Here is a 22,678-nt window from a genome sequence, read left to right on the forward strand (position 1 = left end):
TTCCTGTTGGATCACAGTTCATGAAACTGAACGCCTCTGTAAGATCTAGAACTTGGTATATCAGGATCTAAGACTGCCTCCCTGTGCTCAGGTCCACTGGAATTATCAGGCCCGTATTGTCAGGAATGTAAGACTCTCATTTTCTTTGAGTAGAAAGATGTGAAAGGATTTTATAATCACATAAATAGAAATGAAAGTTCCAAAAGTTGATATAAATACAAAAAAATTAAGCATATAAACACAAATATTAATCATTGCAGTACTAAAGCAAACACTTAAAGAAAATTAAATGTCTTGTAATAGGATTAAGGTATGGAGTTAGCGGTTAGAATATGGAATAGTCATATAATTTACATCCATGGGGTTGAATTTTACACAGCCATTAAATGTTATAACTGACTGTCAACATGTAAAAAACGCTTATGACATAATATGAAAAAATCAAAATATATATCTTCTGCTCACTGTGATTATAACTAAAACTACTTATACTTATAAGTAAGATGAAAGTTCATAAAAACTGTATTTATGAACTATGTATATTAAAGTATTCAAATACAGGTAATAGTTCCTGTTCTACTTTTTATGCTTTTGTTGTGCTATGTAATTTTGTTATATAGCCTTTTTTGTTGAACAGAAATTAATCAGTTTTTTAAGAAATGAGCTTAATTTTTTAGAGCAGTTTTAGGTTCATGGTAAAATTGAATGGAAGGGACAGAGAATTCCCTTATACCTCTGGTCTCCATATTTGTACAGCTTCCCCCATTGGCAGCATTCCGCACCAGGGTGGTACATTTGTTACAACTGATGAACCTTTAGTGAGTGATCATTAATACCCAGGGTCCATAGCCACTTTTTAAAAATAAAAAGGAGGTTGTTTGAATTTTGAAATCTCAGCAGAGTTTATTAGTCAGCAATGCAGAAATCTGTATGTAGATGGAATCTTAAGACTTTCTCTCTGACGCCTGCAAGAGGCTGGATTTTTGTAAAAATGGAACAGATAGGGAATTTTATTCTAGTTAATCCCCCCAGAAGATCTCTGTATACAACTCACTTTGTCTTTTAACTCTTTTCATTTCCCTCTCACAGTCAGGGGACTGGGTTGTGCCTGTTTGGTTGTGATTGAACATCTCTCTGCACTATCACATCCGGAATTCCCCCTCTTCCCTCTCTCTCTAGGAAGTACATTTTCAACTGAGCACCTGAAACTTCAACTCCAGAAGGAATCCCTAAATGAGCTGCGGAAGGAGTGTACTGCGAAAAGGTAAATGAAACTCGGAAAAATTGTTGAGTGTCAAGTTTGCTTTGAGAGTATGATTTAGAAAAGTAGGATTCTTTAAAAGTTGCTGTTATTAATTTATATTCCACACACCTCACTGTCATATTCATTTATCCAACAAATATTTATTAAGTGCTTACTATGTGTCATGCACTGTGCTAGAGGCAGTTATTAGAGCTCCTAGCATATAATCCAAAATGAGAACACTTCTGGTTTTCAAGGCCACAGCACCATGACTTGATGTTTGGATCTTCTCCTTGTCTTGTCTTCAGCAGGTAGTAAAGTTTATAGTTTTTTCTTCAGTAATTTTTTTAGATTTACTCCTGTTTAGTGTTAGTAATCATTTGGATTACCTCAACAGCTCCTAGATATCTCTCTGACATCATTCTCTCTATCTTTCCAGTTGTCCTCCATGTGGTTATCAGACCTTTAAAAATACTATTTGTACTGTATTTTTTTCTCTTCTTAAGAGCCCATGGTGATTGTTTCACTTAATTTTCAAATAACCTTCAATAAATTGGTGCTAGACAACTGTAGCTAATTTCAGTCACACCACAACATTTGCTTAACGAATGCTATTGGTTTTTCTCTTTATTTTTTTGCAGTACATACTTAATTTATTTCATCCTGTGTTCTTTTGCTCATCCTTATTCATTGTTATTTTTGTGGTTTGTTTTTTTTAAAAAGTCATTTCATCCTGTTTTTGTCTTCAAAAAAACTTAGCAATTGAGGATTCAAGAATGTTAGACCTAGAAAGAACCTTGGATTTCATTGAGTCTAATCCTTTCAATTTGCAGATTGGAGACAAGGCTCTGGGAAGTCACTGTTTGTCCAACTCACTAAGAAAACAGCTAGATCCGTGTGCATCTTCATGCTATTTGTGTTATACAACTTCGTTTACCTTCCATGTTGACCTACAGTTTCTCTTACGTTCCTTTTTGTTCTTGAATTGTTAACACAGTTAAGCAGGTCATATATTCTGTAGGAATGTCATCTATTTATGTTTCTTAAGTAGTTTAAGAGAAGAGCTCTTTTTCTCTAACATGGCGGCAAATATTTTTGTTTTTGTTTTTTTGAGGTAGTGATAACATGTAGTTATTATTGAAACTACATTATACTACATTTTTTGAGGAACTAGCATATTGGTATTTCCTGAAATCACATGGCATCAGATTAAATGAGATGTTGGTTAGCTTACCGATCCTCTTTACATCTTGTTTCCACATTTGTAAAATGGATATAATAATATCAACTTAAGAGCGTTGCTGTAGTAATTAAGTAAAATACCCCCTCTCCCCCCCCCCCTTCAGATGAGAGCAAGAGACAGGAAGGGAGGGAGATGAGAAGAATCAACTCATAGTTGCAGCACCTTAGTTCATTGATTGCTTCTTATACATGTCTTGACGGGGGGGGGGGGGGGGTGTTCCAGCTGAACCAGTAATAACTAAAGCCATTTGTAAAGCTCATGGCATAGTGCTCAGTCAATGATGATTTGTACCCTTTATATCCCTTAACATGGTGCTGGACACACACACAGTAGGCCTCAGTAAGTGTATAGTTGGCTTGATTGATGGTATTTAGAGATAGGTCAGGACTTAGGTTAGATATTATTCTCGCCTCTAGTGCCCAGTTTCTGTGACCTACTGTAGACCGTGTAATCTTCTTCTGTGTCAGTTATATGGAAATAAATGTTTGAAAGCATGTAAGCATATTTTTTTAAAACAAATGTACTTTCTCTCTCTCCTCATTAGAGAACTCTTTTTGAAGACTAATGCTCAGTTGACAATTCGTTGCAGGCAGTTACTATCTGAGCTTTCCTACATTTATCCTATTGATTTGGTAAGTGTCAGATTTTTTGAAAAAAAATTACTTTTTCTAAAAGATGATTACTATTTGGAATTTCCTCTCAATGAAAAACTCATTGCTCTAGTCTTAGTCATGTGCTCCATCCTGATTTCATTCAGGAGCAAATACCTATTGTAAATGTAGATTTAGATTTCGTTGGCATTAGGTTCCACCATTTGATTTTTTATATTAGTTTGTTGGCAGGATGCACCCATGTTCATCTGAAAGAATACCAAATTATTTTGGGTTTCTTTAGGATATTTTTACTCAACCAGATTATCAACTACCACCATTTCTGACCCATAAATGCAGATATATGTGCTCTGCTTCAAAAATATAACTGCTAATTAATTTATACTTATTAATATTTACTTCAGATATTTCTGTCAGGATAAGTTTTTTAATCTAGTTGCTTAGAATAAATACAAATAGTAAAACTTTAATAAACTGATAAGATTCTTTTATGAGGACCAAATCTACTAAATTTGATGTTTTTTTAAATGAAAGACTAATTTTATTTATTTGTATTATTTATTGTTTGATTTTAGAGAGACACAGAGAGGAAGGAAGGAAAGAGAGAGAGAGAATGAGAGAAGCATTTATTTGTTGTTCCATTTAGTTGTGCATTGATTGGTTGCTTTCCATATGTGCTCTAACCAAGGATTAAACCCGAAAAGCTGGCATTTTGGAACAACGCTCTAACCGACTGAGCTAATCAGCTAGAGCCTAATTTTTAATTAAAAAAACTAATTTTTTGAGAGGAAAGGTAGTAGGATTTTTTTTTAAATTTCTTTTTTTTATTTTAGTGGGAGAGAGGTGGGCGGGGACAGACAGGGACAGATCAGACGGACAGGAAGGGAGAGAAATGAGAAGCGTCAACTCCTGGTTGTGGCACGTTAGTTGTTCATTGATTGCTTTCTCTTTCTCATATGTACCTTGACCGGGTGGCTCCAGCGGAGCCAGTGACCCTTTCCTCAAGCCAGCAACCTTGGGCTCAAGCCAGCGACCTTGAGCTTCAAGCCAGTGACTGTGGAGTCATGTCTATGATCCCACACTCAAGCTGGTGACTCTGCAACCTGGTGAGCTAGTGCTTAAGCTGGGTTAGCCCATGCTCAAGCAGTGACCTTGGGGTTTCGAACCTGGGTCGTCAGTGTTGCAGGCCAACGCTCTATCCACTGTGCCACCATCTGGCCAGGCTCGAGTCTTAATTCTCTTCATAACTTTTAATTTATGGCTATGAGTTGGTCAAAGAATATTTTTATGACAAAAATTTTACAATGTCTTTTTGCTTAGGCATTATATTTTAAATGCTTATATTATAGGAAATTTTAAGTATATATAAATGTAGAGATAGTAGTATAATGAATCATCATGCACTCATCATCCACCTTCAGCAGTTATGATAATATTTTGTATCTACAACAGTATTGTCTTCGAGTTAATACTGACTGCTGACTTCTTTGACTTAGAGTTTCTTTGCTTTATACATAAAAGCAGTTAATTTCATTCTTTGGTTATATTCACAGAATGACTATAAGGATTACTTTGTATGTGGTGTCAAGTTGCCCAATTCTGAGGACTTCCAAGGTATTTTATTTCTTTTTATTTCTAAAGGTTTTGTGGATATAGCATGTGGGTAATGTTCAGGGGAAATGAGAGAGATCTTGGAATGTTGGCTGCCTAGCACTTTCACCAGAGGGCTTTTGGACCTTCCCTCCTTTCCCAATTATAAGTACATAGAGTCAGATTTCCTGTAAGTAGATAGCATCAGATTTCCTGATAGGAGACTTAACATAATAGTTGGTCTAATCATGGGGGGAAAAAATCTTTGAGCTTTATATTTGAAATTTAAAAGAAAATAGTTTTTTAAAGGGCTTTAAGAAAATTAGACAGTGGGGTTCTAGAGAATACTAATAATTTCACTGTCCTTTTGGTTTGATTTCCATGAAGAATGTCTGTGTGATTGGGAGCAAAAGAATAACAAACATGAATCAGTTCTTTTGTTATTTAGAAAATTATATTTCTGTTGATGTGAAATGTATTTGAAAATTTAATTTTGTGGCATTCCCACTGTGACAGGTTAAACTTCATTTGTCATTTCTATTCCCTTTTATTTAAAAACTTTTTATAATAAAGATTTTATAGACTATGATTCATAGTAATTTATAATTTTAAAATATTTTAATTTTCCTAATCTCTTTACCAGTATGCCAAAGGAAAGAACTTATTTGGCAATAAATTTTTTTTGTTGTTAGCAAAGTCTTTTTTTCCTACTCTAAACAATGCTTTGAGATTATTTTCAAAGCTAGCATATCATCTATTTGGAAAGAAGTTATTCAAAAATAGAGCATTACCAGTTTTGATTGGGACTTTCTTCCATTTCCTTTAGAGGAAATGTTATTTGTAGTCCTTTAACAGTTAAGACTGTTTTAATTTATTATCTCTGTTGGCCTTTATAACAACACTTATAACAAGTAATTCAAACATGATAAAAGAAGATGATAAAACAGGAATAGGAGAACCTATATTCATTCAATTGCTCACTTTCTAGAAACCATGTAATTTGGAGCAAGCCAGATCCAAGCTTTGAGTTGATTTCCTAATTGATAGTATGAACATATTAATTCATGTCCTACATGTTTTACATGACTGTTGTGAGATTATATCTATAAAAGCATGGCATTTTGCCTTATCTTTAATTCTCACAAGCACAAATAAAGGACACCCATAAGGAAGGTGGTATAATCTCATTTTACACCATGTGAATGAGCTATTTAGTGACTTGCCAGAGACCACAAAGCTCAGTAATTATCTAGCTGGGATTTATTTGGTTTTCATTGTACAGTGTTCCTTCCAATCTTTAAGTCATACAAATGTGCTTTAGTGTTGATTTTAGGCAAAGTTATGATGTCTTAAAACCCACGGCCCATCTTTTTCCTCATTCATCTATTGAACAAAGCTACTGAATACCTTAAGCCCTGTGCCATGTTCCAGGGATACAGAGCATTCATTTACTGAAAAATTATTAATTGAGCCAGGCACTGTGCTGAGTTTTGAGGATATGACGATGGGGGAAAAACATTCTCTCCTTTCATGGCATGCACGGCCTATTGAGCTAATAAACAAGAAAGTAAGTATGTAACGTATATAATAAAGGAATATGCTATCATAGACAATAGGGGAACCTACTTTAGATAAAGCAGAGAACTCTCTCAGAAGAAAATTTTGAAGGCTGAAAGGAACCAACTATATGACAGTTGTGGCCGGAGCATTACTTAGGAGAATGCTCAGCCAGGATGGAGGAATGGCCTTGATACAAGATCTAAAAAAGTCAGGGTGGGCGGGTATGGGATTTTAAAACCTGTGTTTTGGACAGTCATGTAATTTTCACCTGTAAAATGAGGTACATCTCTAATTGTCATGATTGAATGAGGTAACATTTGAAAATGCTTTTTGTAGAGTAAGTGCTCATATAAATGTAATTGAAATTAAGTTGCAAGAGACAGGAAGGAAAAGAAGGAAAGATTAAGTGAAGGAGGATGGACAAAAAAGGCCAGACCAGACCTGTGTGGCTGGATATAGTGAGCAAGAGGAAGAGTTATATCAGAGGAGGTAGGAAAGGTCAGCTGAGCTCTGAGGCCACTGTCAGGAGTTTATAATTTATTCTCGGTAAAGTGAGAAAGCTCTGAAAGTTTTCAAGAATGGGGATGATATGAGCTGATTTAGGTTTCTAAAAGTTACTCTGGCTGCTGAATATAGAATGATTTGAAGGGAGGTGGGGATATAATACTGGTGAACTGTCACTTTAGTCCACTCTGGGATGTTTCTTGATTCTGTTTTTGTTTTCTTTGAAGTTGTTTCCTAGCTACCTGCTTTGTGTATTCCAAACAAGCTAAATAAATTCTTCCTACTCTTTAAAAAGTAAGTTTAGCTTTTTAGTGCAGTTGCTGAAAAATAAAATGGGCGACAAAACAAAATAAACACTTACTTTTACTCTAAGGCTCTATTCACTCCCCATGATTCCTAGGAATCAGAAATTTGAAGAAGCACATATGGTAATACTGGATTTTATCAGCTCATGTTAGTATTGTACAAGGCATTTCCATTTACTAAACTCACTGAGTGCCCAGCGTGTGGAATCTGCCGTGCCAGGTGCTGAGAGGAGACAAAGATGATTAAGATATTGATCCTACCTCTGAGATTTCAGTCCAGTTGAGGCCATCAAACTTGTAATCAAGCCAGTCAAGAAATATTTACTGAATTTATCCTTTTTGTCAGGCATTTGTAAGTTTATACCAGGTACGTGGGATTCAAGAAATGGGAATAATAAGTTTTATAGGAGGGGATCTGGAAAGCCTTTTTAGCAAAGATGATGGCTGTGGTGTCTTAAAAAATGAAGTATATAGTATTCCCCTGTTGAAAGAAGGGTAGGAGGACATTTTAGATCGGGTGAGGAGAAATATGGTAACATGGAATATCATGCACGATGCTAGCTTGTTTCTCTCCTTCTGTGAGGGAAAGAATTACACTCAATTTGTTTTTAAAGACAAGAAAATTGAGTCTCAGAGAGATTAGTTAATTTTTCCAAAATCTCATACTAATCAGTGGCAGAACTAAAGTCATTCCTGGTCAGCCTGATTTTAAGGTCCATTTTATTTCTGTCATGATGTAGTTTTCTTCCTTATTTTGAATAATAACCTCTTCCAAACTTCTGACAGCTTTTTAGTGTTCTGTAACAGATGCATTCTTGGTGAGATTATAGTGAAGGAATTCCAAACTGGTTATTCTGTGATATTAATGAGACTTTTCTGAGATAGACTTTACATCATTTCAGTGAATACTGTTTGAGAAACTCCTCTATAGTGGTCCCAAATTTACTGTGCTTTTCTAATTGGGTAAGTTACTGTTAGAGCATATTGAAGAGACCTGGACACAACAGGAGTAAGTTGTCCAGTGAAGGGTATTTATTTGAGTTCCATTGACAGAGACATTTCTTGTAAAAAAAAATGTTTGTGTTTTAAGTAATCCATACGCCAGAGCCTTTTGTGGTAATGAGACCCAGATTTCCTCTGTGTCTGTATCCCTTTATGCAGGCATGAGTTCTTGGAAAGGAGAGTCCATATGTCAAACAGTGTCTCATTGAGAACATGGACTGCTTCCATAGATGCTGTGGCAGTGATTAGAGTATTAAATATTTTGTCCTGTCTGGATCAGTGGGTGCTTGGTTCCTTAACAGATCAGCTGCTTCAGTGATTGGGAAGGCAGGATGGTAAGAGCTTTTAGATCACTTATTATACTTGGATGCATTTGAATATTAATAGTTTATCCAGCATATAAGTCAAAGGGACATTTGAATGAATTTATAATGTTGTCCTTCAGATTGTGTGCTTGTGAAATTTATTATCAAAAAAGTTGCACAGAACTGCAGCCTTGAGTAACTATCAACATTTAAAAAATAAATCAAAGGTATTATGAGGAAATGGTGGATTTTTGTTTTGTGTGAAGCCGCTTAAAACATTGTTTTAGGTCAGGATTTTTTTTTTTTACATACCTGAGTCTTACATTTTATTTCTCTTCCTCCCTGAACCTTTCCAACCCCCCCCCCCAACTTCTTCTCACCAACAAAACTATCATCTGTGACCTTTCTAACCCCCAGAGCAGCATAAGGAACACAAACCTCGGCACTGCATTAGGTGTTAGGGGCATCATTAATGCTTACTGGAAAAGTACACCCCAGAGAGCCAGGTTTTGGCTTTGGCAGGTAAAAAGTCTTTTAGATCTTGGAATGCTGGAAACCTTAAACCCTTTGGTTTTTTAGCTAAAGTGATTGGCAACAGAATGTGACATCTGAGGTTTTGTGGCCAGCAATAGCCATAATTAACCGTATGAGCTCACATTTTCCCACTGGAGGTTCAGTGGTCTTGGGGTGATGAAAGTGACTTCCCTACCAGGAGGTGGTTTTCCTTTTGAGGGTATTGGAATACTCTTGGGCCTTGTAATGCCTCACCCGTGGTCCTTTTAAAATGTTTTTTAATATAAAGCTTCAATATTGGAAATCTAACACCACAGTGTTTAACAGTGAGGCTGTGAGTAAGCACTATGGCCTGGAAGAGGAAGCAGCCTGGGGTTTTTAATAGGTGGAGCGGGGAGTCTTGTGGTGGAAATGACGGTGAGTGTGAATAACAAGAATCAAAGCTGAGTTCCAGTGTTACCCAGTTTCCAATTTTTGCTCTTTCTTTTTGATTTGCACGTGTAGGTTTCTCAAAAAAACCCCTTTTATCATTAAATTTGAGCAAAATTGTTTTAATCATTGAGAAGAGGTGATGTTAGAAGACTAATTTTTGTTCTTTAAATACATATGTGGATGTAGTCTCAATATATGCAAATGTAATTCTTTAGCATTACCCTTTTAGTTATATGGGGGAAAATGTAGATGCTTGAGTATTCAGCATTGGATAGATTTTTTTAAAAGCATTCATAGTTTGCATTTGACTTATTTGGGAAGCTAATTAAGAGACCTTCTGTTGCCTCTGTCAGGTGAGATAGGAAAGGAAAAGCTGAGTGGGAAGCACATACAGGCAGGTCACTTCGGGTAGTATTAGTCTTCATTACTGTAAGTCCTCTTCTTCCTCGTCTCTCCCTTCAAAAGAAGGCTCTTAAAGACAAGGTCCATAGGATATTTTAAATTTTATAAGCCTTCTTCTTTACAGAAAACAGGAGGCAAGATTCAGTGTCCTCTTATGTAGCTCACCATTCCGGTGGTGACTCCAGAGATAGATATTTTGGAGGCCCAGGGTGTAAACACAGTTCTTCCTCTTGTTCCATCACTCATAGTGTTTACCTATGTAACTTTGACCAAGTCACTTATAATCACATAGGTCTCATTTTTTTCATCTCTAAATGGATAGCATTAGACTCAGTGATTTTTAAGGTTTCTCCTAGAAGCCTTATTAGAATATTATGATAATTAAGTTATAATGTGGTGAATTTACAATGTAATGTAATTTTAGCCTCTAGGAGAATGTGGTATACAGATTTCAATAGAAGTAAAGTGTTGGTAGTATTCAAGGTACTTGTATGGGACTGGGGCTAGAGGACAAGGTCTCTAAAATAGGGTTAAAAAATAGTTAGAATTCTAGTCAGTTAGGGCATGTCTCAGTACTTCAGTTGAAATGAATACTGTTTGATTTGAAAGAACATCAAGCCTTAGTTGAGAAGCCCATTCTCTGTTTGACACTCCACAAGTCACCCAGGACTTCCAGACTTCTTATGTGTTCTTGGCCATTACTAGAAAAGAGTGAAGAAACGAAGGTGGTATATGTGTATCATATGCTTGGTATGTTCTAAGCCTCCAAGTTAAAATAAGTGTTCTCCATCCCACAGTCAAGTTCTGAGACAGTGTGGTAGAGGGCCCAAAGGACAGAGATAGTGTCAGGTCACCCTGTATACTAGCTGTATTACTTCAACAGGTTTTTTCTTTGAGTCTTAGTTTTTTTATCTATGAAATAAATGTAATAGCATATAAAAAGTGCTCAGTTTAGTAATTGGTGATGAATAAAGTACTGACATAAATAAAGTACTGTGGTCAGTTCCTGGCAGAAGAAAAGTTTTTAATAAAAGTCGCCTATTTTTATAATACGATCAAAGAAAAAGCAAGGGTTTGCTATGGTAGTCAAGGGGGAAGAATTCTCTGAGAACTAGAGGGTTATAATGGCGTTCCTACAGTAAGAAGGTAATGCTTAGATAACTAAGTATAAATATAAAAGAAGAATGTGAAAAATATTACTAATAATTGAAGTTAAAGTGACCCTTAGAAATCAGGAAATACTCATGTCAAGGTCTTCTCAATCATATCAGCCTTTCTTTAGTTAGGGTAATCCAGATGATGTGTTAAATTTGTAATGTATGTGCACATGTGTGTTAGTTTGAATGTAAACTTTTTAAAGTATTTTGGAAATACTAAATACCAAGCAGTTACTTTTTCCTTTTTTCTGGGTCTAACTTAAACTTTTTGCTGTATTACTCTTGGTTTTAAGTACCTGAATGATTATTTAACACTTGGTAGGTGGTAGCAGAAATCTGAATGATGAGTTAAAATGTAATTTCCATGACTTCTTTTTTTTTTTTTTAATAATTTTATTTTTTTAATGGGGTGACATCAATAAATCAGGATACATATATTCAAAGATAACAAGTCCAGGTTATCTTGTCATTCAATTATGTTGCATACCCACCACCCAAAGTCAGATTGTCCTCTGTCACCTTCTATCTTGTTTTCTTTGTGCCCCTCCCCACCCCCTATCCCTCTCCCATTCCCCCCTCCCCCCCGTAACCACCACACTCTTATCAATGTCTCTTAGTTTCACTATTATGTCCCACCAACGTATGGAATAATGCAGTTCCTGGTTTTTTCTGATTTACTTATTTCGCTTCGTATCATGTTATCAAGATCCCACCATTTTGCTGTAAATGTTCCGATGTCATCATTTCTTATGGCTGAGTAGTATTCCATAGTGTATATGTGCCACATCTTCTTTATCCAGTCATCTATTGATGGGCTTTTTGGTTGTTTCCATGTCCTGGCCACTGTGAACAATGCTGCAATAAACATGGGGCTGCATGTGTCTTTACGTATCAATGTTTCTGAGTTTTTGGGATATATACCCAGTAGAGGGATTGCTGGGTCATAAGGTAGTTCTATTTTCAGTTTTTTGAGGAACCACCATACTTTCTTCCATAATGGTTGTACTACTTTACATTCCCACCAACAGTGTATGAGGGTTCCTTTTTCTCCATAGCCTCTCCAACATTTGCTATTACCTGACTTGCTAATAACAGCTAATCGAACAGGTGTGAGGTGGTATCTCATTGCCGTTTTGATTTGCATTTCTCTAATAGCTAAAGAAGATGAGCATCTTTTCATATATCTGTTGGCCATTTGTACTTCCTCCTGGGAGAAGTGTCTGTTCATGTCCTCTTCCCATTTTTTTATTGGATTGTTTGTTTGTTTGTTGTTGAGTTTTATGAGTTCTTTGTATATTTTGGATATTAGGCCCTTATCTGAGCTGTTGTTTGAAAAAATCATTTCCCATTTAGTTGGCTTTCTGTTTATTTTGTTATCAGTTTCTCTTGCTGAGCAAAAACTTCTTAGTCTGATGTAGTCCCATTCATTAATTTTTGCCTTCACTTCTCTTGCCTGTGGAGTCAAATTCATAAAATGCTCTTTAAAACCCAGGTCCATGAGTTGCGTACCTATGTCTTCTTCTATGTACTTAATTGTTTCAGGTCTTATGTTTATATCTTTGATCCATTTTGAGTTAATTTTTGTACAGGGGGACAAACTGTAGTCCAGTTTCATTCTTTTGCATGTGGCTTTCCAGTTTTCCCAGCACCATTTATTGAAGAGGCTTTCTTTTCTCCATTGTGTGTTGTTGGCCCCTTTATCAAAAATTATTTGACTATATATATGTGGTTTTATTTCTGGACTTTCTATTCTGTTCCATTGGTCTGAGTGTGTATTTTTCTGCCAATATACCATGCTGTTTTGATTGTCGTGGCCCTATAATAGAGTTTGAAGTCAGGTATTGAAATGCCCCCAGCTTCATTCTTTTTCTTTAGGATTGCTTTGGCTATTCGGGGTTTTTTATAGTTCCATATAAATCTGATGATTTTTTGCTCTATTTCTTTAAAAAATGTCATTGGAAGTTTGATGGGAATTGCATTAAATTTGTATATTGCTTTTGGTAATATAGCCATCTTGATTATATTTATTCTTCCTAGCCAAGAACAAGGTATATTCTTCCATCTCATTATATCTTTTTCGATTTCCCTTAACAATGGTTTATAGTTTTCATTATATAAGTCCTTTACATTCTTTGTTATGTTTATTCCTAAGTATTTTATTTTTTTTGTTGCAATCGTGAAGGGAATTATTCTTTTGAGTTCCTTCTCAGTTGTTTCATTGTTGGCATATAGAAAGGCTATTGACTTCTGTATGTTAATTTTGTATCCTGCGACCTTACTGTATTGGCTTATTGTTTCTAGTAGTCTTTTTGTGGATTCTTTGGGGTTTTCGATGTATAGTATCATATCATCTGCAAAAAGTCATACCTTTACTTCTTCTTTTCCGATATGGATGCCTTTTATTTCTTTGTCTTGTCTGATTGCTCTGGCTAGAACCTCTAGTACCACATTAAATAAGAGTGGAGAGAGTGGACAACCCTGTCTTGTTCCTGATTTAAGGGGGAAAGCCTTCAGTTTAGTGCCATTTAATATGATGTTAGCTGATGGTTTATCATATATGACCTTTATCATGTTGAGATATTTTCCTTCTATACCCATTTTGTTGAGAGTCTTAAACATAAAATTGTGTTGTATTTTATCGAAAGCCTTTTCTGCGTCTATTGATAAGATCATGTGGTTTTTGTTCTTTGTTTTGTTGATATGGTGTATTACATTAACCGTTTTACGTATGTTGAACCATCCTTGAGATTCTGGGATGAATCCCACTTGATCATGATGTATTATTTTTTTAATATGTTGTTGTATTCGATTTGCTAGTATTTTGTTTAGTATTTTAGCATCTGTATTCATTAGAGATATTGGTCTGTAGTTTTCTTTTTTTGTGCCATCCTTGCCTGGTTTTGGTATGAGGGTTATGTTGGCCTCATAAAATGTGTTTGGAAGTATTGCTTCTTCTTCAAGTTTTTGGAAGACTTTCAGTAGAATAGGAACCAAGTCTTCTTTGAATGTTTGATAAAATTCGCTGGTATAGCCGTCAGGGCCTGGACTTTTATTTTTGGGGAGGTTTTTAATGGTTTTTTCTATTTCTTCTCTACTGATAGGTCTGTTTAGGCTTTCTGCTTCTTCTTGACTCAGTCTAGGAAGGTTGTATTTTTCTAGGAATTTATCCATTTCTTCTAGGTTGTTGAATTTAGTGGCATAAAGTTTTTCATAGTATTCTACAATAATTCTTTGTATATCTACGGTGTCCGTGGTGATTTCTCCTCTTTCATTTTGGATTTTGTTTATATGAGTTCTTTCTCTTTTTTCCTTGGTAAGTCTTGCCAAGTGTTTGTCAATTTTGTTGATCTTTTCAAAGAACCAGCTCCTTGTTCTATTAATTTTTTCTATAGTTTTTCTGTTCTCTAATTCATTTATTTCTGCTCTGATTTTTATTATCTCCTTTCTTCAGCTGGTTTTGGGTTGTCTTTGTTCTTCTTTTTCTAGTTCCTTAAGGTGTGAAGTTAAGTGGTTCACTTGGGCTCTCTCTTGTTTGTTCATATATGCCTGAAGTGATATGAACTTCCCTCTTATCACTGCTTTTGCTGCATCCCATAGATTCTGATATGTCGTATTGTCATTTTCATTAGTCTGTATATATCTTTTGATCTCTGCACTTATTTCTTCTTTGACCCATTCATTTTTTAAAAGTATGTTGTTTAGTTTCCACATTTTTGTGGGATTTTTTTCCTCTTTTTTGCAGTTGAATTCTAGTTTCAAGGCTTTATGATCAGAAAATATGCTTGGTACAACTTCAATTTTTCTGAATTTGCTGATGTTGTTTTTGTGGCCCAACATATGGTCAATTCTTGAGAATGATCCATGTACACTGGAGAAAAATGTATACTCAGTCACTTTGGGATGAAATGTCCTGTAGATGTCTATCATATCCAGGTGCTCTAGTGTTTTGTTTAAGGCCACTATGTCTTTGTTGATTTTCTGTTTGGATGACCGATCTAGAGCCGTCAGCGGTGTATTGAGGTCTCCAAGTATGATTGTATTTTTGTCAGTTTTTGTTTTAAGATCAATAAGTAGCTGTCTTATATATTTTGGTGCTCCTTGGTTTGGTGCATATATATTAAGAATTGTTATGTCTTCTTGATTCAGTGTCCCCCTAGCCATTATGAAATGGCCATTTTTGTCTCTGAGTACTTTTCCTGTCTTGTAGTCAGCATTATCCGATATGAGTATTGCTACACCTGCTTTTTTTTGGATGTTATTTGCTTGGAGTATTGTTTTCCAGCCTTTCACTTTGAATTTGTTTTTATCCTTATTACTTAGATGAGTTTCCTGTAGGCAGCATACAGTTGGATTTTCTTTTTTAGTCCATTCTGCTACTCTGTGCCTTTTTATTGGTGAGTTTAATCCGTTTACATTTAGTGTAATTATTGATACTTGTGAGTTCCCTATTGCCATTTTATATCTTGCTTTCTGTTAGTTTTGTGTCTTGTTTGATCCTTCTCTTTCGTTTTTCTATCTTTTGTTTTTATTTGGTTGTATTCCATACATCTTTCCTCTGTTGCTATCTTTTTTATCTCATGTGCTTCTGTGGTGGTTTTTTCAATGGTGGTTACCTTTGAGTAATGAAAAGGGTCCCTACCCTGTTCATTGTAGCGAACTATTTTGTGAGTACTTTTGCACTCCATCGTCCTTTGCTACTGTTAATCTCCATCTTCTCCCCCTCTTTCTTTTTGTTGTTGTCACAGTTTAAATTTGGTTTTATTGTGTTCTTCTTGGAGCTTTTACTTGTGGCTCTGTTTTTTTTTTGTTCTTTGTATCTGATTGGAGAACCCCCTTTAGTAATTCCTGGTGTGGGTGTTTTCTGATGATAAATTCCCTCATCTTTTCTGTATCTGTGAATGTTTTTATTTCTTCTTCATATTTGAAGGATAGCTTTGATGGGTATAGTATTCGTGGCTGAAAGTTCCTCTCTTTCAGGACTTTAAATATTGGGGTCCACTCTCTTCTAGCTTGTAGAGTTTCTGCTGAGAAATCTGATGATAATCTAATGGGCCTTCCTTTATATGTTGTATTCTTCTTTTCCCTGGCTGCCTTGAGAATTTTTTCTTTGCTGTTGGTTTGTGTCAATTTCATTATGATATGCCTTGGAGTAGGTTTGTTGGGGTTAAGAAAACTTGGAGTTCTGTTTGCTTCTTGAACTTGAGGCTTTAGTTCTTTCCACAGGCTTGGGAAGTTCTCATCTATTATTTGTTTGAGTATGTTCTCCATTCCATTTTCTCTCTCTTCTCCCTCTGATATACCTATTATTCTTATGTTATTCTTTTTGATGGAGTCAGATAATTCTTGTAGGGCTATCTCATTTTTTTTAATTTTTGAGTCTCTTTCTTCTTCTCTCTGTTGTGCCTCAAGTTGCTTGTCTTCTATTTCACTAATCCTCTCTTCTATCTGACCTGTTCTATTAGCTAAGCTTGTTACTTCGTTTTTCAGCTTGTGAATTGAGTTTTTCATCTCTGTTTGATTTGTTTTTATAGTTTCAATTTCCTTGGACATATATTCTTTGTGTTCATTGAGTTGTTTTCTGATCTCCCTAAATTGCCTTTCTGTGTTTTCTTGTATATCTCGGAGGATTTTTAGGATTTCTATCTTGAATTCTCTGTCATTTAGCTCCAAGGTTTCCAATATATTAAATTTTTTCTCCATAGATTTTTCCTCATCTAGCTGTGTTACCTCTCTTTCTTTTGTATCCATGATGGCATCTGAGGGTGGTTTTGTTGATAGTATTAATGAGATTTAATAAAGAATAAAAAGTTTAAAAAAATAATAAAAAAAATAAAAAATCGAAAAGAGTTGTTTCTTTTAAAAAAATTAATAATGAAATAAAGAAAAATAAAATAAAATAAAAATTTTTTAAAAAAAGGAAATTATTCCCCCCCTCCTTTTTTCCTCTCCTCTCCTCTCCCCTCTTTCTTGAGAAAATCTTGTGGTGGACTGTGAATTATAACTAACAATGCCTGTGATGGAGGGCCTGAATTGGGGAAAAGTAATAAAGGGACAAAAAAAAAAAAAAAAAAGAAAAAAAAAAGAAAAAAAAGAAGAAAAAAAAAAGAGCGTATGGACCCACAAAAAGCAAATAAGGAAAAAATTTGGGTCAAGAATAAAATGATTTGCTTTTAGGTGTTGGTTGTCTAAGAGTTATGATGAGAGGATTAAGAGGAAAACGGAAAAATTGGGGGACAAATTAAAAAATTACTATTGTATTTAGTGGAACAAGAACTAGATAATATGGAGAGCCAGGGATGGGAGCACTGCTAGTGAGTTAAAAAGGTGAAGTAAAAACCCCCCAAAATGCCACAAACATAAGTTTGAGTCCCAGATAAGATAATTTGTTTGTTATTGAGGTTTGAATGAGAGGAGATGTAAAGGAGAAAGGAAGAAACTAATATAGAGGGAGAAAAGAAAGAGAGAGAGAGAAAAAAAGAGGGAACCACTAAAAGAAGAAAAAAGAAAGGAGAGAGAGAGAGAGAGAGAGTTAAGGGTTTTGGAGTGCAACCCTCATAGAGAGAAAGGAAGAGAAGAGAAAAGATAATGGGAGATGTAACACTTATGGGTAGTGTAGTTCAAGGAGAGGAGAGAGTAAGACCGGTAGAGAGTTAATCGGCCAAATTGGAGGAGGAAAAAAAAAGTATCAAGAATGAAGATAAGAGAAACAAACGAACAAATATAATAAAATGGGATAGGTTATAAAGTCTGCAGATTATTCTTGATTTTGAGAGGTTATCTTCTTGCTTTTTCTTTTCTCTCCCTCTTCCTGGTCGGTGACTCTGTACCCCGGGTTTTGCCCCTTTGGCACGCTCAGGTGGAGATTTGCAGTTGATAAGTCTCTATGGCAATGTCATGTATTGTGCTTTAGTCTCGTTGGCAGTCGAAGCTCATTAGCATTTATAGGCTCCGACAGTGAGAGAGTCCGTGTTCCTGGAGCCTTTCTCCTAGTCTTTCCTTCCTCAATTAGTAGCCTGATAATCCAGCTATGGGGTTGCTGCTGCCTCTGCCTGGATAGTAAGAGGCTCAAAGAGCTGGCAACTCCCCACTCTATTTCCACTCAGCACAGGGCTCTGGGTAAGGCTCAGTCAGTCAGAGCTGCTAGCATAATCAGGCGGGCTTTCTGCCCACTCAAAGACCTCTGGCTCTGCCACTCTGTCCGGTAACACAGGCGGGCGCCCACTTCCGGGGCGCTTGGAGGAAACTCTCACTCACTGTCTGCGACCAGGATATCCGGCCAGCAGTCTCATGCTCTGAGTGAAACCCCCAACCGCAGGGAAAAGTTGCAGCGTTGGAATTGAGTCTCGCTCCGTCCCCGTGCGCGGCTTTTGCAAGGCGCTGGGGCGGCCCGAGATTCCGCTTTGGCCCACACAAAGGCCCCTGACTCTGCCCCTCTGTGCGATAACACGGGCGCGCACTTCCGAGGCACTCGGAGGAATCGCTCACTCCTTATCAGCGCGCGCAAACCCGGATATGAGGCCGGCCGCGTTTCCCTCTGAGTGAAACACCCTCCAGCACGGAAAATCTCCACCGTTGGAATTAGTTCTCGCTCCCTCCCGTGCGTGGCTTTCCCAGGGCGCTGGGGCTGCCCAGAGACTCTGCCCTCGGCCCACAGAAAGGCCTCTGACCCTGCCTCTCCGTGGGGCAACACGGGCACCCACTCTCGGGGCCTAGGAAGAAATTCTCGCCCACTAACTGCGCACCGACCAGGGTAAAATGGCCGCGCCGCTTGTCTTTCTTTGTTTGGGTTTGGCGCGAGTGTTAGCTTGTATTGCCCTGGTTGCCACAGGATCAGATTTTCCTCGGCTTGGATCTCCGTGCCACAGCCTGGTTCGGCCGTTTGTGTCGCGGCCTGGATGTATTCACCCCCTTTGCCCGCCTCAGTTTCTATATTCACAGTTACCAGAGAAAGCCGCCCTGTTTAGGTTAGTGAGGAAGGCGGAGCATTTCTTACTCCCTATTTCCTTCGGGGTTTGGTTATATATTTAGCCAATTTTTCACTCAATCATACCTTTGGGTGTATTGCGAAGCATCTGGAAGCTCCAAGTATAGGTTTTTCTGTTTCTGGTTGAAGATCTTGTTGAGTTTTGGGGGAGATTTATCGGTATCGCTTCCTACCCCGCCATTACTCTCCCTACTCCTCCATGACTTCTTAAAAGACAGTTGCTTGTTGCTTGTGTTTGTCTGTAGGATACAGGCATTTTTTTCAACAGGTGCTTCCATCTAAATTGAATAAATATATAGTATATATTAAAAGTGTGTTTTTGTTTTGTTTACTTTTTTGCTTTTACTGTTTAAAATATTTTCCCCTATTTTCATATTTCAAACTTCACAAACTTATGTATGCAAAACTATTTTTGTGAATTTGGAGAACATAACCCCACAAAGGATTGTGATATTTCACTTCACCTTAGAATTAATAATTTTGTATAGTAGTATAGCAGTACAGCAATATTGCTTATAAGTTGTTAATGAATAAAGTGTACAGTGCTTATATAATGTGTTATGTTTAAACCTCTGAAACTAATTTTCACATTGTATAATAGACTCAAGTATTATTTCTACCTTTGAAAATGCTGGGAAAGAAAGTAATGGATATTTGAGTGTACCAAGACTTATTTCTCAGATATATATCAAATGTTAATTTTACCACATTAATTATTAGGTAATAGTTTTAAATATAGAAAATGAAATTTTAAGGCTTATTAATGTGTTTAAATTTGTACAAAATTCATACAATTGAAATAAATTTATAATATAAATGTATAAAGTTTAAAATTAGAAATGTAAACTATATAATTCAGAAGAGATTAATCTTTTCTTTACCAGTTATTTCTTAATAAAATCTCCTTTGAAATTGTTTCTTTATGATCTCAAAACTACATTTGTAAGGTAAATCGTTGTTTTCTTCTGCTTCTAATTTACAGCAAAAGATGATGGAAGCATTGCTGTTGCCCTTGGTTACACTGCACATTTGGTCTCCATGATTTCCTTTTTCCTGCAAGTGCCCCTCAGATACCCTGTAATTCATAAGGGATCTAGATCAACAATAAAAGATAATATCAATGACAAGCTGACAGAAAAAGAGAGAGAGTAAGTATCTTTTTAAAATATACTTTTAACATTAAGCCAGTATGAAACATGGAATATATTAAAAATATTATATAAAATGTGACTTAGATTGTAAAGTTCTGCCTGACCAGGTGGTGGCACAGTGGATAGAGCATCGGATTGGGATGCCGAAGACCCAGGTTTGAGACCCCAAGGTCGCCAGCTTGAGTTCAGGCTCATCTGGCTTGAGCAAAAAGCTCACCAGTTTGGACCCAAGATCTCTGGCTAGAGCAAGGGGTTACTCGGTCTGCTAAGGCCCCCGGTCAAGGCATATATGAGAAAGTAATCAATGAACAACTAAGGTGTCACAACGAAAAACTGATGATTGATGCTTCTCATCTCTCTCCATTCCTGTCTGTCTGTCCCTATCTATCCCTCTTTCTGACTCTCTCTCTGTCCCTGTAAAAAAAAAAAAAGATTGTAAAGTTCTATTTTTTTAAAATAGAATGTAATCATTCATTTAGATTATAATAGATCAACTCTTGTACTTATTAAAATTGCTAATGATAACAAAATTGACTTATGTAAGTTTAATTTGTTTTTGTAAGGACAAGTATATAACTCTGCAAGTATTTATGTAGTAACTGTTTTCTGTTAGTCAACAAATGAAAGAGGTAAAAGATTTGTGAGAGACAACCACTAAAAAGATAAAAAGACTTAACAGATTGTACATATCTAAAAAATGGATTAGTGAACTGGAGGATAGGTCAGCAGAAAATGTCCTGATCTGAGGCAGAAAAAAAGAAAAGAGACCTGGCAGGATGGCTCAGTTGGTTGGAGCGTCATCCTGACGTGCAGAGGTTGCTGGTTGGGTCCCTCATTAAGGCAATTTAAAGTGGGACATTTTATGATAATACAGTCAATTCTAGATATATATATGTACTTAAAACCATAACTTCAAATATATAGACAAAAGTTAACTGAACTACAAAGAAATCCACAGTCATTGCAGAGGACTTAAAATGTTTTTTTCATTAGCTATTAGAACAGATGAAAGAATCAGAAACTAAAAGACCTGAACAGTAGTACGATTAATAAACTTGATTCAAATTATAAGTAAAGAATATTGCTCCAAAGGTTGCAGGATATACATTCTCTTCAGGTACACATGGAACAGTTACTAAAATTGATTATGCTGGGCCTCAACAAATTTCAAAAGATTAGAATAATTCATAGTATGTTTACTGACCACAGTGTAATTTACTAGAAATTAACAATCAAGTCTCCAAATGTATGCATATTAAACTAAACAGTATTCTTCTGTATAACCTATAGATCAAAGAAAAAATTACAAAGGAAGTTTGAAATTATTTTAAACTGAATAATAATAAGAATAGAGCATATGAAACCATGTAAGGTGCAGCAAAATTTGTGCTCAGAGAGAAATTTATACCCTCAAATACATGTATTAGAAGAAAAAAAGTTTTAAAAATTATTTATCTAAGTCTCCTTCTGAAACAGCTAAAAAGAGTTATTTAAGCCCTACAAAAGTAGAATGAAGGAAATAATAAGAGCAGAAATTCTAACCCTGAGATTCTTGGCCTTTCCCCAAGAAATTTTGATTTTTTACAAGTTTCTGGAAGTGACTCTGGTGTGTAGTTAGGGTTGAAATCCAGTGTTGCAGATTGAGAGGTTGTTGTGTCCATGGGCATGAAGAAATGAATATTCCCCACTCTATTTAGGAAACTGCGTGAGAAGGCAGGAGAGTTAGGCCCAGTGGAATAATTTAGTACTATATCTGGTAGGACAATGACTCTCAGCTTGTAAGTGCAGGGCAGGGAGAACATTATTATAGTATAAACCAGCCTCTTTTCAAAGATGCTGATTAGTTTATAGCTCAGATGTGCTTTTTATTTTGAAAACATTTAAAGAGAGCCTGAAATGTGTGTTTGACAGAAGGGGGGACATGGGTATGGCTTCTTTTCTCTTTTTAAAAAATTGAGGTAAAATTCACAAAGGATTAACTTTTTTAGTGTACAATTCAGTGGCATTTAGTATATTTATTCACAGTATTACACAACCACCAACTCTAGTTCTAAAACATTTCATCACCCCAAAAGAAAACCCTGTTCCCATTAAACAGTTACTTCCTGCTCCTCCACTAAGCACTCCCCTTACTCAACCCTGAGCAACTACCATCTGCTTTCTGTTTCTATGGATTTGCCAATTATGGATATTTTATATAAATGGAATCATACAATATGTGACATTTTGGTTAACGTTTCTTTCACTTAGTCTAATGTTTTCAAGGTGTATCCACATTGTAGCACAATTAGTACTTTTACTCACTTTTACGGCTGAATAATACTCCATTGAATGTATATACCACATTTTGTTTAACTATTTATCTGTTGATGGACATTTGGATTATTTCCACCTTTTGGCTAGTGAATAGTGTGCTGCTATGAACATTCATTCAGAATTATTTGTTTGAGTACCCATTTTCAACTCTTTTGTGTATATACCTTAGAGTGGAATTGCTGGTCATACAGTAATTCTATTTTTAACTTACTAAAGAACCATGAAATCTTTCCACAGCAGTTATACCAGTTTACATTCCCTGGTGTAAAGTAGTGTATCATGGTGGTTTTTATTTGTATTTCCTTAATGACTAATGACGTTGCTCACTTTTTCTTGTGCTTGCTGGCTATGTATATATCC

General features: G+C 36.1%; 1 protein-coding gene across 4 annotated transcripts in view; it reads left to right on the plus strand.

Moving 5' to 3' along the window:
• The window catches only part of UVRAG (UV radiation resistance associated), a 352,369-nt gene that overhangs the window by 197,247 nt on the left and 132,444 nt on the right, over positions 1-22,678 (plus strand). For all 4 annotated transcript variants that reach the window (XM_066368977.1, XM_066368987.1, XM_066368997.1 and 1 more), the window contains 4 exons: positions 1,180-1,264; positions 3,031-3,118; positions 4,651-4,711; positions 19,834-19,999. In XM_066368977.1, the coding sequence (XP_066225074.1) occupies positions 1,180-1,264; positions 3,031-3,118; positions 4,651-4,711; positions 19,834-19,999 (400 nt within the window). The remainder of the gene's footprint in view (positions 1-1,179; positions 1,265-3,030; positions 3,119-4,650; positions 4,712-19,833; positions 20,000-22,678) is intronic.

Source organism: Saccopteryx leptura, chromosome 1 (assembly GCF_036850995.1).
Source record: "Saccopteryx leptura isolate mSacLep1 chromosome 1, mSacLep1_pri_phased_curated, whole genome shotgun sequence".
Taxonomy (NCBI): domain Eukaryota; kingdom Metazoa; phylum Chordata; class Mammalia; order Chiroptera; family Emballonuridae; genus Saccopteryx; species Saccopteryx leptura.